Raw genomic sequence first — 13,990 nt, forward strand, 5'->3', positions numbered from 1 at the left:
CATTTGAGCATGGCTCACGAGCTCTCATGGGCTCACCCCAAAGCATGGTTTTTGTGAAAGAATTAGAGACCAAGGTTTGCTATCAAGGAGAGAATGGCACCAACACCCATACTCTCATGTTGGGCCTAATATAGGAACTTAACCAACAAATGATAGCCTACAACTCAACAAGACACCCCCTCCCTACCCCCTTGCTCTATGCAGAGTATGACACGGAATCATGGAGCCTCTTGAATCTTATATAAAAAATTTCACACTCAGACAACATTTATTACAATCAACTTTGGTGGACCACTCGGACCAAGAAACCATGACCCACACATAATAGAAATTAGATAGCTTTTCGAAGTTTTAAAAACTTCCGAGTGATGTGCAGCTGTGCCAATGAGGATTTTGTTCTTTTGTGTTGGCGTTGTTAAGCAGTTGACACTTGGGCCATCATTTTAGGCTCAAGGACCAAGGCAAAGGACCTAGAATTGCACAAATTGAGAGTTGTAGAGGAAAAAAAACCCCAATTTCGTCTTCAATTTAATGCACAAGACTTCATTTTGAAAAAAGCCCAAAATTTTGTGACTGCAAGAGCTTCATTTTGATGATTTTCATCATATAAGCCCCGAACTTTTTATCCTACAAGAGCTCCAATTGATGCAAAGGGCTGAATTTATGGATGTGCATGTGTGAGTAGAATCAAGATATCTTGGGACAAAGAGTTGCTTCCTCTAGTTTTGTTTAAGTTGCATATCGGATCTATTTGAGGTCATTGCTCCGATCCAGATTTGATACATTAAATGAGTCTGATAAAGGTTTACACCGTGCCAAGATTCCTCATATTACAGCACAGCGAAGATTTATACCTATGCCAAGATGCACAATGAGGGTTTATACCCATGCCACGAATCTTGATATGTTAAATAAATTGACACTGAGAAGAACCAGTTGTTTTCTAGCATCAACATTGCCTACTTTTATTACATTCACGATTCCTTGGTTGATCGAAAGGACTTAAAACCGGTCCAAAAATTTGTAACGCCTCAATCGATGCCCCGCTCCAAGACATTGCGCTGTAAGCAAAATCCACAAGTGAACCTCCAACTGTCCACATCACCAACCCAAATATGTGTCACACATGACCACACAAAGTGGCCCCCTCTGGCATCTTGCAAACCTCTCAAACCCCCTCTGAATCAATCGGGGGCCCCATTGAAACCGGCCTCTGGTAGAAACCAAAGTGCGGTAAACTAGCAGTCACCCTTCCACTTGTAGTCCACATATAAAAACAAATGTGATTGGAGCTAGAGTGCCCCAAATCTGAAAAGAGAACGACACCTGTTGGCCCCAAAGCTTGGCGCCCCTTTCGGTATTTCTTTATTCAATTTCAAAAAGATGTAAAGCTGAGTACAACAAAACCAGCCAAGAGAATACACCTGTATGTCCAATCTGGCAATCCACAATACCTCTTAGCACAGAGGATTCACACACAGATCTGTCTCTCACAAAAGCAACACTCTCTGCTTCCCTCTGATCAGCCAAGACCATTCAGCAGGACAGCCTTGAGCATACATCTGGCATATCTCATGTACATGATTCCACAACTCAGCACAAACATACATTCACTGCCCAATCTCTGTTTCCACCCTTTCAATCTGCCATACCCCTCCTCTCACAAGGGGCCAGATAGTACGACTCTGCAACAGACATAAGCCAATGGAAAGAAAGATAGAAGGATAGAAGGACAAGTTCAGAGCTTACCAAATCAGCTCGTGGTTCTGCACTTGCGAAGCCAATCGTACCAATCTGTACTTGCCTTCTTGCATCCACTTGTCTGATGTACCGGATAACTCTGGGAAAGCTTAGCCTACAGCTGGAGATGCACTGTTCCCTACTGTTCAGGTCTAAACAGATCTGCAACCAGCTGTACCTGCCCGTACAGATTAGTAGAACACTACTGTACCTGTCCGTACAGTTTACACGGGTGCCTGTACTGTATTGGTCAGTACCCAACAGCAGCCGCCTGCTCACTGTATCTGTCAACGCAGTCTGCACCTGTCCTGTCCAGCGTCGCCTGCTCCTGTCCTGTCCCTACGACTGTACCAATAGTCCACGTGGCAGCTGTACCTGCCTGCGCTGCCTAAAACTGCAACTGCAATCGCCTGCAACAGCCGCCGCCAGTACCTGCTGTACGGATTCCTGTCAGCACCACCTGTACCTGCAATCGTACAGCTCTATACGGCCTGTTTTCTTCACACACACAGCAACAACCAGACCTCAGACCTCTATGCAGCAGTCGACTTGCTTCCCCTCTTCTCCACGCTTGTTTCTTGCACGTAGGTTACAAGCCTCCCAAAAAGCTAGAGAGAGAGATGAGAGAGGCATGCAACTCCAAAAGTGGAGTGGCCTCTCTCCAAAAATGTCCTAGGGCCCCAACTTTAATAAACATTAAAGTTCCCTAGGGACCACTAAGGCCTAGGGGCAACCATAAATAAAACATTAAAATATTAATGTTCTAGTTCCCCCCTTCACACCTGGAGATGTCCATACATCATTCTCTCTGTCTGGGGCCCGGGCACCCCAAATGTGAATCATTTAATATTTTTGCTCAACAACCACCATGCCCACACTTGTGCTGTTCCATTTTCACAGGGCCATGACACCCATGCAATTTCTATGGTCCTCGGTCCAAAGGCCCGTCAAACTAAGCACCAACGACTGCAAACCTCTGGTCTCAACATAAACCCTGGTACTCGAACCTTCTGCTCCCGAGCCACACCCCTTCTCTTGAGTCTGGTCTTCCTGAGCACCATCCGAAGCCTCTGATCGTCTATTGATCCTTGCTCGGGATCACATGGACATCTAGTTCTGCCGCAGAAAATGCCACCTCCTCTGAAAAGAAAGCCTCATGTCAAGCTCTTGTAGGTGTACTAACCAAACCGTCCACCTCTTCAGCTGACAACCTGCACCCTGCCATCTCTGCAAAACCTGTATCCAAAGTCTGCCCTTACGGTGATGGAACTACTGCTCACACACCCCATGAGTCACCCAACCACCTGGCATCAATGAAAGCTCTTTGGTGTTAACAAAAACACACCCCCAGCTCACAAGCTGTCACTATTTGGGCATTCTCTGCGCTTCAGGCCTATGGACGAGTTCTGTAGGATGGACTGGCATCTTATGGTTGGGGACTTATGTCTACACCGAGAGCCAGTAGGCTGGATATATGGGTTGGGATTGTGTATCTGCGCCCAAATCCAGAGTGTGGTACCACGGACTACAAGCTAAATGAATAGGGAGACTGTTCAATGCATCCTTGCATAACATGTTTGCAAGTTAAAAATCCTGTCTTTGCATGAACTATTTGATTGCATGCAAGATTTGTTTGTGTAGTTCACATGTAGGGGACGCCCTCTTGTGAACCGTGCGAGTGAAACTGTATTCTGACCTCGTTTGTGGGCTGTAGACAGGTGGTAAGTACACCACTTTACTCTTTTATGAGTTAAAGCAATGTATTCTTTGTTTTGCAGGTCCACACTTTAATAAGTGTGTCCGCCCAAGTTATAAGTGAGATTGGGCGTCCACACTTCATTAAAGCTCGGGCGGACAAACTATAAGTAAGAATAGACTAGAATTCCCTTCCGGTCGGCTAGGCGAGTGTCCAGGCACCCTTCCCACTAAATTTGTGTGGAAAAGGGATGGTTATGGACTGGGTGGCAGTATGAGGACCTGCCACCATGCTATTACTCATTTTGAAAATTACCTCTCTCTACACTCTCTCTCTAGAAATAGGCGCCCCCCTTCAAGAGAGCCTATTTTTGTTATTCTCTCTAACTTTTTGCTTGGTGAGAGTGCTGATTTTCATTCCCTCTTGCTCCCAGCTCCAATGGAAAGCTTGAAGATTCTTCCTTTCACAGTTAAGCCTCCAGTTGCTCACCTTTTCACTCTATCTCTCTCTTCTAAATGAATATGGAGTCTCCTAACCATTCTACCGCCCCCAAATTCTGCTGAAACCCTAATTTTCAGAAACCCTAATTCTGCAGAAACCCTAATTTCAGAAACCCTAATTTTGGAGGAAACCATACCAAGCTGTGCCCCTTACTCATAGGCATCTAAAGAGCCCAAAATGCCCAATTTTGGACTCATATAACCTGCTTAAAACCCTAAAAATCAGAAACCCTAATTTCAGCCGGAAGTGGAAAACGGTCACATTCAAGCTGTAGTTCGTCCGCACGGAGGTGGAGCTCGACATTGATCGTCCAATACTTGGTAAGAGCATTTTGCAAGCAATTTTCAATTTGAGATTCGAATGCTTTGTCAATATGGTCTCCTATGTCTCGGTCCTGGCACACACATGTGTATGTGTATGGATGCCAGTGGAGCATAGCTGCGTTTGACAAGCTTCAAGGAATCAAGGAACGAAGCTACTCTCAAGTGAAGCTATGGATTCCATCGTCTACGACAAATTTGTTTGCAATGCTGTTTTCATGATCATGGATGCACTTGAACAGTTTGGCATGTGAATGCCCGTGAGGCTTGTAACAGTTTTCCTTGATAATAAAATCTATTACAAGGGGGGTCGGCCCTTTCCGGCCCTAGTGCAGTGTGCAAAAATAAAATTCAGCTCCTTACTCTATTGTGTTGCGCCATTTAAAATTGTTTAATTATGTTAATAGCTTAAGTGTTTGCCAAGATTGTGCTCAACCCCGACCGGGGGAATCTCATTGGTATCAGAGCCTAGGATCTTCCTCCTTTCTGTGTGGAAGACGGTCCTAATCTAGCTTACACTAGCTATTAGCATTCTTAAGCATTATGGCGAGCCAAACAGGTACTTCACGGGATGTAAATCCAAGGAAGAGTACATATGTGAAGCCAAGAGGAGACAATGTGCATGATGATACTCAAATGCATGAACAATACACTGCTGAAAATGTTTTTCTTGGGTCACATGATGGTATTGCACATGCCGGACAGCCATCTTATGTTAGAAGGGAAGGAAATGCAACTCATGTATATATGGGACAGCCATCCCGAGGTAAGGAGAAGGCTATACAGAGTGATGCACATGATGCTATTCAGGCTGAAATTGCAGACCTCAAAAGGCAATTATGTATGATGCAAAAACAACTCAAGGATATGCATGAAGACTCACAGTCAAGGCATGTATCTCGTGTGTCAAAGCATTCTCCTTTTGTGAATGATGCATTGGAAAATGTTGCCATGGAATTGGGGGTTCAACCAAGAGATATGGCTGTCTCTTACCTCATGGGACAAGGTGATGTAGTTACTCGAAAGGAAGGAGGGCTTAGGTTTAAAAAGCCTCCTCTTATGAATCAACATGCAGCTGAAACATCAAAGCTTAAATCTATTGTGCGACAGGAAAGAGAAGAGGCGTCTGCTACCTCTCATCATGCCTCTACCGCACATGTTTCTCCTCCCCACAGGTCATCTATTAAAGCTCATGAAAGTCTTCTCAAGGAACCGACTCATAAATCAGCCCCTCCTCATGATGGAATTGAGCGATATGTTCCTACTAATGAAGCAAATAAGCAACCAATCGAGAGAGATGAAAAGGAAACGCATCAACATAAGAAGAAGAAGACTAAAGAATTTACTGCAGGTGACAAAACAGTTAAGTTTGAGTATTTTCATGGAGAATATGATTCTACCAAAGCTCTATCTTTTATCTCCCAATTTGAAATTGCTTTTCATGAGGGAGAATTTTCAGAATCATCAAAACTCAGACATGTGGGCATGTACATGAAAGGCACTGCTGCTCATTGGTGGTTGGCCGAGAAGCTTTCCGGCAACACCATTTCTACATGGGCTGAATTCAAACAAAAGTTTTATGATCAATTTTTGCCTCCAAATTTTACTCAGGATATATGCAGGAAGTGGGACAGGTTGGAGCAAAAAGAAGGGCAATCCATTACCTCTTACGTCTCCAAATTTTGGGAGGTATTAATGGAAGTGTTACCCTTCATGACCGTTACTGAAGAAGAAAAGAAGAGGAAATTTGAGTCAGGATTGCAACCCATCTTCCAAAGAGGACTACAAATCTATCCAAACCAAACTCTTCGTCAACTCATAAACTCGGTCTTGGCTTCCGAAGAGCTTAATGTCAAATGGGTGCAATCTAGAATTGACCAAAGCTTGGGCAAGGGTAAGGAGAAAGCTGGTTTTAATGTGCAAAAGGGTGGACAGCCCTTTAGAAGAGATTTCAAAGCCATGCACAAAGCTGAAAATTCAGATTTGAAGGATGTAAAGCCCCCTCAAAGAGCTGAAAATGCAAAAGAAAAGAAACCGTGGCAGAAAAAGGGTGTTTATGGCTTGACTCCTCAACAAAGGGTACAATACATTCGTGAAGGCAAATGCTTTAGATGTGGTAGTAAAGATCACATCTCTCCACAATGCCCTAACAAGAATAAGAAGCCAGAAGAGCCTAGAGTGCATGTCAACATGGTATATGATGTACAGGGCAACACGGGACATGCAAACATGCATAGAATGGTATGCAAAGCATGGGGACAACTAAAAGACCAGCCAGCTTTATTCATGTTTGATGACTGCTCCACTGACAACTTCATCTCCACTGATATGGCTGCTGCCTTGGGGATTGAAGTAGGTGACATGGGACCCGAAATTCATGCATGTTCAGCTTTTCTGGAAAAAGATGTGAAGGTTACACCCCTTATTGGAAAGCTGCGAATGCATATCCAAGGATACCTCGACCACGAGAACTTTCTCGTTGCCCCTCTTAGTGGATGTGATGTATTACTGGGAAAACCTTGGCATGCACGCCTTGAGCCTACCAAGAATTACAAGACCAACAAAATCACTTTTATGTATAAAGGTAGAGAGCATCATTTAGATGCAGGTGTGTCGGGTGATACTATCCCCGTTGTATCTCATATACAAATCAATAAAGCAATGAAAAAGAGTGTTTCTTCGTACTTGGTTTTTGTACGTGATAATGTGGAACACAGTAATGTACATGTGGACACTCTTACTAAAGAGAGGCTGAAATTTTTAAGCGAATTCGGGGATTGTTTTGCTGACTCTTTACCTAATGTAATGCCTCCTTCACGGCCAGAAGATCACCGCATTGAATTAGTTCCAGGGAATTCACCTCCAAATAGGCCAGCATCTCGTGTTAGTGCTTGCCAACAAGAAGAGATTATGAAACAAGTGGGTGAACTACTTGAGAAAGGCTTGGTGCGGCCTAGTTCTTCGCCATTTTGTTCACCCGTTCTTCTTGTACAAAAGAAAGACGGTTCATTCCGTATGTGTGTGGATTACAGGGCATTAAATAAGATTACCATCAAGAATCGGTTTCCCATACCGAGGATTGATGATATCTTGGACAAGCTGGATGGATCATCTTGTTTTAGTCGCATTGATCTTAAAAGCGGCTATCATCAAGTGCGAGTGATGCCACAGGATGTACATAAGACAGCATTTCGCACTTCTTTTGGTCTCTATGAGTATTTGGTCATGCCATTCGGTCTTACAAATGCCCCGGCTACTTTCAATCGCATGATGGACCGAATTTTCAGAAATCATAGAACTTTTACAGGTGTGTTCTTTGATGACATTCTTGTATTCTCCAAGAATGAGGAGGATCACAAAAAGCACTTAAGAGTGGTCTTTGAAGAACTAAGGCAGCATAAGCTTATGATCAACGCCAAAAAGAGTGAATTTTTCCTTTCAGAGATTCACTACTTGGGACACATAGTATCAAAGGATGGTGTACGAATGGATCCTGCAAAGATCCAAACCATCAAAGATTGGCCAGAACTTAAATCTATTCATGAAGTCCGAAGCTTTCTTGGTCTATGTTCATATTACAGGAGATTTATCTTTCACTTTGCAATGATTGCTTCGCCATTGCATGAACTCACCAAGAAACGTCCTATGTTTAAATGGACAGAGGTTGAGATTAATGCTTTCAATAAGCTCAAGAATGCCATTATCACAAGGCCAGTCTTAATCATTCCAGACTTGCAAAAGCCATTTGTGGTAGAATGTGATGCTTGTGGCAATTGCATTGGAGCCGTCTTAAATCAAGAAGGACATGCCATTGCATTTGAAAGCAGGAGATTGCAAAATGCTGAACTTACTCTTGATGTTTATCAGAAGGAATTATTGGCCGTCATTCATGCTCTCACAGTATGGAAACATTACTTATTGGGAGCTGAATTTGTTGTCAAAACTGATCACCAAAGTTTGCGGTACTTTCTTACGCAAACTAAACTCTCTGAGAAACAAATGAGAATGGCCAATTTTCTCTCAATGTTTCATTTTCAGATTTTGCATACTCCTGGCAAGAAAAATGTGGTAGCAGATGCATTGTCCAGAAAACCATATGTGGCTGCAATTTCGGTTGCTTCTCATCAAGACTTGTCTACTATGCGAGAAATGTACCATTTGGATGCTGATTTTTCAGATTTATGGGCTGATTTAATGACTGGTCATACACATGCTTCTTATGTGGTCAAAGATGGTTATATCATGAAGGATAACTGCTTATGTGTGGTTTCAAACATGAGACAAAAAGTTTTGGATGAATGTCATGCACCACCTTATGCAGGGCATAGAGGGATACTCCCTACTACTCAAATGATTGAGAGATACTTCTTTTGGCCAGGTATGAGGAAAGATATAGAAGCCTATGTACGTGCATGTGTCACCTGCCAAAAGGTAAAATTTGATAGGCAAAAGACTCCTGGTTTGCTTCAGCCTTTGCCTATTCCGGACCAGCCATGGGAAAGCATTGCAATGGATTTTATTATGGATTTGCCCCGCACCCCAAATGGCAATGATGCAATATGGACAATTGTGGACAGGTTTAGTAAACAAGCACATTTTCTACCTGTCAAAAAGACCATAAAACCAGAACATATGGTCAAAATTTTTGTGTCACAGGTATTTAAACACCATGGTATGCCCAAATCAATTGTGGGAGACAGGGATCCCCGAACAACAAGCCTCTTTTGGAGAGCTCTTTTTGATAACATGGGCACAAAGCTGAATTTTTCTTCAGCTTATCATCCTCAAACGGATGGACAAAGTGAAGCTGCAAATTCAGCTGTGTTGGATTTGCTTAAATGCTATGTGACAGATCAGAAATCTTCTTGGGAAAAGTATCTACCGCTTGTAGAATTTGCATACAATAATACGGTACATGCTTCTACAGGCAAGGCCCCATTTGAGATCATTTATGGCAAAGTGGTATTACCACCTATCTTACGCACAAAAGATGAGATATTTGCTGCTGATGACTTTGTCAGGGACCTTGATATTGCCTTTTCACAAGTTCGGACAGCCATTGCACGCTCTCAAGCAAAGCATAAGAAAGCTGCCGACAAGCATAGAAGGCAATTGGACATTAAAGAGAATGACTTGGTATTGCTAAAATTTGAGAAAGCTAGACTCAGGAAGAGGTCTGGCAAGGAGAGAGCATGCCCAAAACTCTCTACCAGGTATTATGGACCCTTCAAGGTGATCAAGAAGATCAATGATGTGGCTTTTCGACTTGCTTTACCGGATCATTGGAAGATTCATAATGCATTCCATGTGAGCCTCTTGCGCAAATATGTGGGACCGGAACCTTTGGAACCGGTTATGGAAGATCCACCAGAGGTGGAAGAGCTGGAAGAGGTATTGCAGCCAGAGCAAATTGTCTTTCATAAGGAGCGAAAGTTTGCAGGTGGCAAACTCCAGAGGCGCTACCTTGTGAAATTCAAGAACTATTCTCCTATGGATGCAAAATGGATGGATGAAACATACTTCCAGGAGTATCCGCAGCTCCTCCAAGCATATTTGGAAGCATTTCAGTTGCGGTCAACTGTTTAGAAGCAGGGGAGGATGTCACTATTTGGGCATTCTCTGCGCTTCAGGCCTATGGACGAGTTCTGTAGGATGGACTGGCATCTTATGGTTGGGGACTTATGTCTACACCGAGAGCCAGTAGGCTGGATATATGGGTTGGGATTGTGTATCTGCGCCCAAATCCAGAGTGTGGTACCACGGACTACAAGCTAAATGAATAGGGAGACTGTTCAATGCATCCTTGCATAACATGTTTGCAAGTTAAAAATCCTGTCTTTGCATGAACTATTTGATTGCATGCAAGATTTGTTTGTGTAGTTCACATGTAGGGGACGCCCTCTTGTGAACCGTGCGAGTGAAACTGTATTCTGACCTCGTTTGTGGGCTGTAGACAGGTGGTAAGTACACCACTTTACTCTTTTATGAGTTAAAGCAATGTATTCTTTGTTTTGCAGGTCCACACTTTAATAAGTGTGTCCGCCCAAGTTATAAGTGAGATTGGGCGTCCACACTTCATTAAAGCTCGGGCGGACAAACTATAAGTAAGAATAGACTAGAATTCCCTTCCGGTCGGCTAGGCGAGTGTCCAGGCACCCTTCCCACTAAATTTGTGTGGAAAAGGGATGGTTATGGACTGGGTGGCAGTATGAGGACCTGCCACCATGCTATTACTCATTTTGAAAATTACCTCTCTCTACACTCTCTCTCTAGAAATAGGCGCTCCCCTTCAAGAGAGCCTATTTTTGTTATTCTCTCTAACTTTTTGCTTGGTGAGAGTGCTGATTTTCATTCCCTCTTGCTCCCAGCTCCAATGGAAAGCTTGAAGATTCTTCCTTTCACAGTTAAGCCTCCAGTTGCTCACCTTTTCACTCTATCTCTCTCTTCTAAATGAATATGGAGTCTCCTAACCATTCTACCGCCCCCAAATTCTGCTGAAACCCTAATTTTCAGAAACCCTAATTCTGCAGAAACCCTAATTTCAGAAACCCTAATTTTGGAGGAAACCATACCAAGCTGTGCCCCTTACTCATAGGCATCTAAAGAGCCCAAAATGCCCAATTTTGGACTCATATAACCTGCTTAAAACCCTAAAAATCAAAAACCCTAATTTCAGCCGAAAGTGGAAAACGGTCACATTCAAGCTGTAGTTCGTCCGCACGGAGGTGGAGCTCGACATTGATCGTCCAATACTTGGTAAGAGCATTTTGCAAGCAATTTTCAATTTGAGATTCGAATGCTTTGTCAATATGGTCTCCTATGTCTCGGTCCTGGCACACACGTGTATGTGTATGGATGCCAGTGGAGCATAGCTGCGTTTGACAAGCTTCAAGGAATCAAGGAACGAAGCTACTCTCAAGTGAAGCTATGGATTCCATCGTCTACGACAAATTTGTTTGCAATGCTGTTTTCATGATCATGGATGCACTTGAACAGTTTGGCATGTGAATGCCCGTGAGGCTTGTAACAGTTTTCCTTGATAATAAAATCTATTACAAGGGGGGTCGGCCCTTTCCGGCCCTAGTGCAGTGTGCAAAAATAAAATTCAGCTTCTTACTCTATTGTGTTGCGCCATTTAAAATTGTTTAATTATGTTAATAGCTTAAGTGTTTGCCAAGATTGTGCTCAACCCCGACCGGGGGAATCTCACAAGCTCCCAACCAACCAGTCACCGTGTCGAAGAAATCAACCATCACAACACCCGATGCACCAACTGCAGTGAAAAACTGCTCCAACATCCCGAGAAATCTAAGAGGCATCTACCTGCATCCTCTACGTGAGAAAACTCCGAGGCCATGCATCACATCTCCAAACTGTTGCTACAACCTGTCATTTTTGGAACCTGAAAACTTGAACCTACATGTGGAAACTGTGCAAGTACCTGTTTGCCATGGAATGACATTACCATCAATCTCTGATTCTCTAGTAAACCTATACTCTCAAGAAACTGTTCAAGACCCTAAGGGATGGGCTGCCTTTGTGGCATGAAGTAGGGTGGGTGGTGGGACATCTGCCACGAGAGGTACCTGCCTGTACCCTCACCAGAGCATCCCCATAGGACCCCACCTCCTCCATCCCCGTGTAGGACAATAGCCGCCTCTGAGTGCACCCTCCAAATACGTTGCAAGGCTGAGCGGCCTTGCCGAATCAGGTCCAAAACTCCAACAAAAAACGCATCCTCAGCAACCACCCTTCTGCACGCGAAGGGTAGCACCAAAAATGCAGATCTTCTCCTTCTCCATCCTCCACCAAAAAACGCCAATATCAGCTCCAGAAAAACGCCAGAACTTGGAGCTCTGATACCATGTCAAAGTGCGCAACAAAAAGCAAGGAACGAGACGACACAGAGAGAAGAGAGAAAAACAATCTACATACAATGAAGATGAAGGTACATGTCTGCCCCTAGCGTGGGGTGGTCCCCGTAAGTGAGGGCGTGATACTCTCCCGTGAGGGAGGACTCGGCCCATGAGGGCTCTCGTAAGTGAACGAGGGGAGAGAATCACCGAGCCATAAATAGCAGCCTACATACATGGCCGACCCCCTCAAGACAAACCGACCAGCATAAAATGGGAAAATAAGGGAGATCAAATGGGTGGCCAACCCACAACCAAGGGCCGAAGCATAAGGGAAAAATAGGTGCTGCCCGGGAACAAACTGGGCGTCCCTGACACAACACAATGGGCATACACCCAGGAGATGAATAATGCTAACAAGAGACGCCACGTTTACATTGAATGGCAATGTTAGACAACAAGATTGATTCCTTACATGCTTATCACCTCCTAACTCATGAGTAATGTGAGAATGCCAATTCAGCCACATAAAGCTTGCTAAAATCACATATTTTGGAGAAGAAATGAGCATGAAAGAAATATCTTCCTGTGCATATTACAGCACTATACATTCCTCTACATGTGTTAGGGAGCAACATTGGCATAACCACCGAAACACACAAGCTTTGCAGGAAAGAGCTAAGCCTGCGCCACTAGCTGTGTCATGGCTTGAATCAAATAAACAAATGTGTGGCTAAGAACAGTTTGGGCCAGGTCATCATAACACGTGAGATTTGAAGGCTTAGTAAGATATGAAGGACATACAACATATCAAAAACATACAAACCACTTTTATGCCACTGTTAAAATATGCAGTATGTATCACCTAAACAAGTTTCTACAGGGTTGTAAAAGGACACCCTCAGAGCGAGGGTTGCAAAGGGCCACTAGAGCAAATTAAGAACACAAACTACATACACCACATTACAACATAAAGCTTCAGAAAGACAACAACAGCAAAAGAAAGCTCACTTTTCATCGAGGGTTTTGATCTTCTCTTCGAAGTTCGCATGCATGCTATCCAGCAACGCTTGGTCCAGATCCCACCCCAGCTCATGACACAGAATTTGGTAAAGCCCCGCCATGCCTGAGACGCGCATACACACATCAAATCAGCTTAATCAAAACAGCCTTGATTCACAAAACCCTTCACATTGCTTTCAAAAACCCTAACAAAGAGTCCTGAAGAAGCCCTAACACGGAGTTCGCAAACCCAAATGAAAAAAACCCTAACACACGTTTCCTGTAGAAACGGGTATCAGGCATACCGTCCTCCCGAATGAGTTCGATGGCATCCTCTTTGAGCTGCACTTTCTGGATGTCGGGGTAATGGGGAGACCGGATCAGATACAGCTTCTGCGCTAGCGTGAGCTTCACATCCTGGCTGGCGTCCTGCTCCTCCATCTTTGTTGCCTCGCTGAAGTTTGAAGCAACACTTCCTCCGAAAATCTTTTTGTATCCCTTTGTTTAATAAAGCTTAGGAGGTTTCACATATTCTGCTACATGGCCGCCCGGGACATCAGGGTGTTTGACCTTGTGTGAACAAGAGAATGACCCGAGAGAGAGAGAGGGAGAAGGTGAAAGAAGGGGTAAAGAGAATAAAAGTTCTAAATCGATATTTTATGCATGACACCTGAGATGTGATGTTGTGTATGCGCATGTGCGTGTGAGAGAGAGAGAGAGAGAGAGAGAGAGAGAGAAAATGAAATCATATTAACGTAAATGACTTATATGAGATAGTACATATCATAAATCCTTGAACTAAATCCAAAGGCTGACAAATGGAAAAAATAGAACATGCTAATTAAACTAATATATACTGACAAAAGTAAAAAATAGAA

General features: G+C 43.7%; 1 protein-coding gene across 1 annotated transcript in view; it reads right to left on the bottom strand.

The window, feature by feature from the left end:
* The window catches only part of LOC147639989 (26S proteasome regulatory subunit Rpn7), a 29,734-nt gene extending 16,056 nt beyond the window's left edge, over window positions 1–13,678 (bottom strand). The window contains exons 1-2 of the mRNA XM_086775969.1: window positions 13,418–13,678; window positions 13,122–13,236 (exon numbers count right to left, since the gene is read on the bottom strand). Coding sequence (XP_086632095.1) covers window positions 13,122–13,236; window positions 13,418–13,553 — 251 coding nt within the window. The 5' untranslated portion in view covers window positions 13,554–13,678. The remainder of the gene's footprint in view (window positions 1–13,121; window positions 13,237–13,417) is intronic.
* Between the last annotated feature and the right edge of the window lie 312 nt (window positions 13,679–13,990).

This window comes from Cibotium barometz, chromosome 3, assembly GCF_041138505.1.
Source record: "Cibotium barometz isolate CiBa-2024 chromosome 3, ASM4113850v1, whole genome shotgun sequence".
Classification (NCBI taxonomy): Eukaryota; Viridiplantae; Streptophyta; class Polypodiopsida; order Cyatheales; family Cibotiaceae; genus Cibotium; species Cibotium barometz.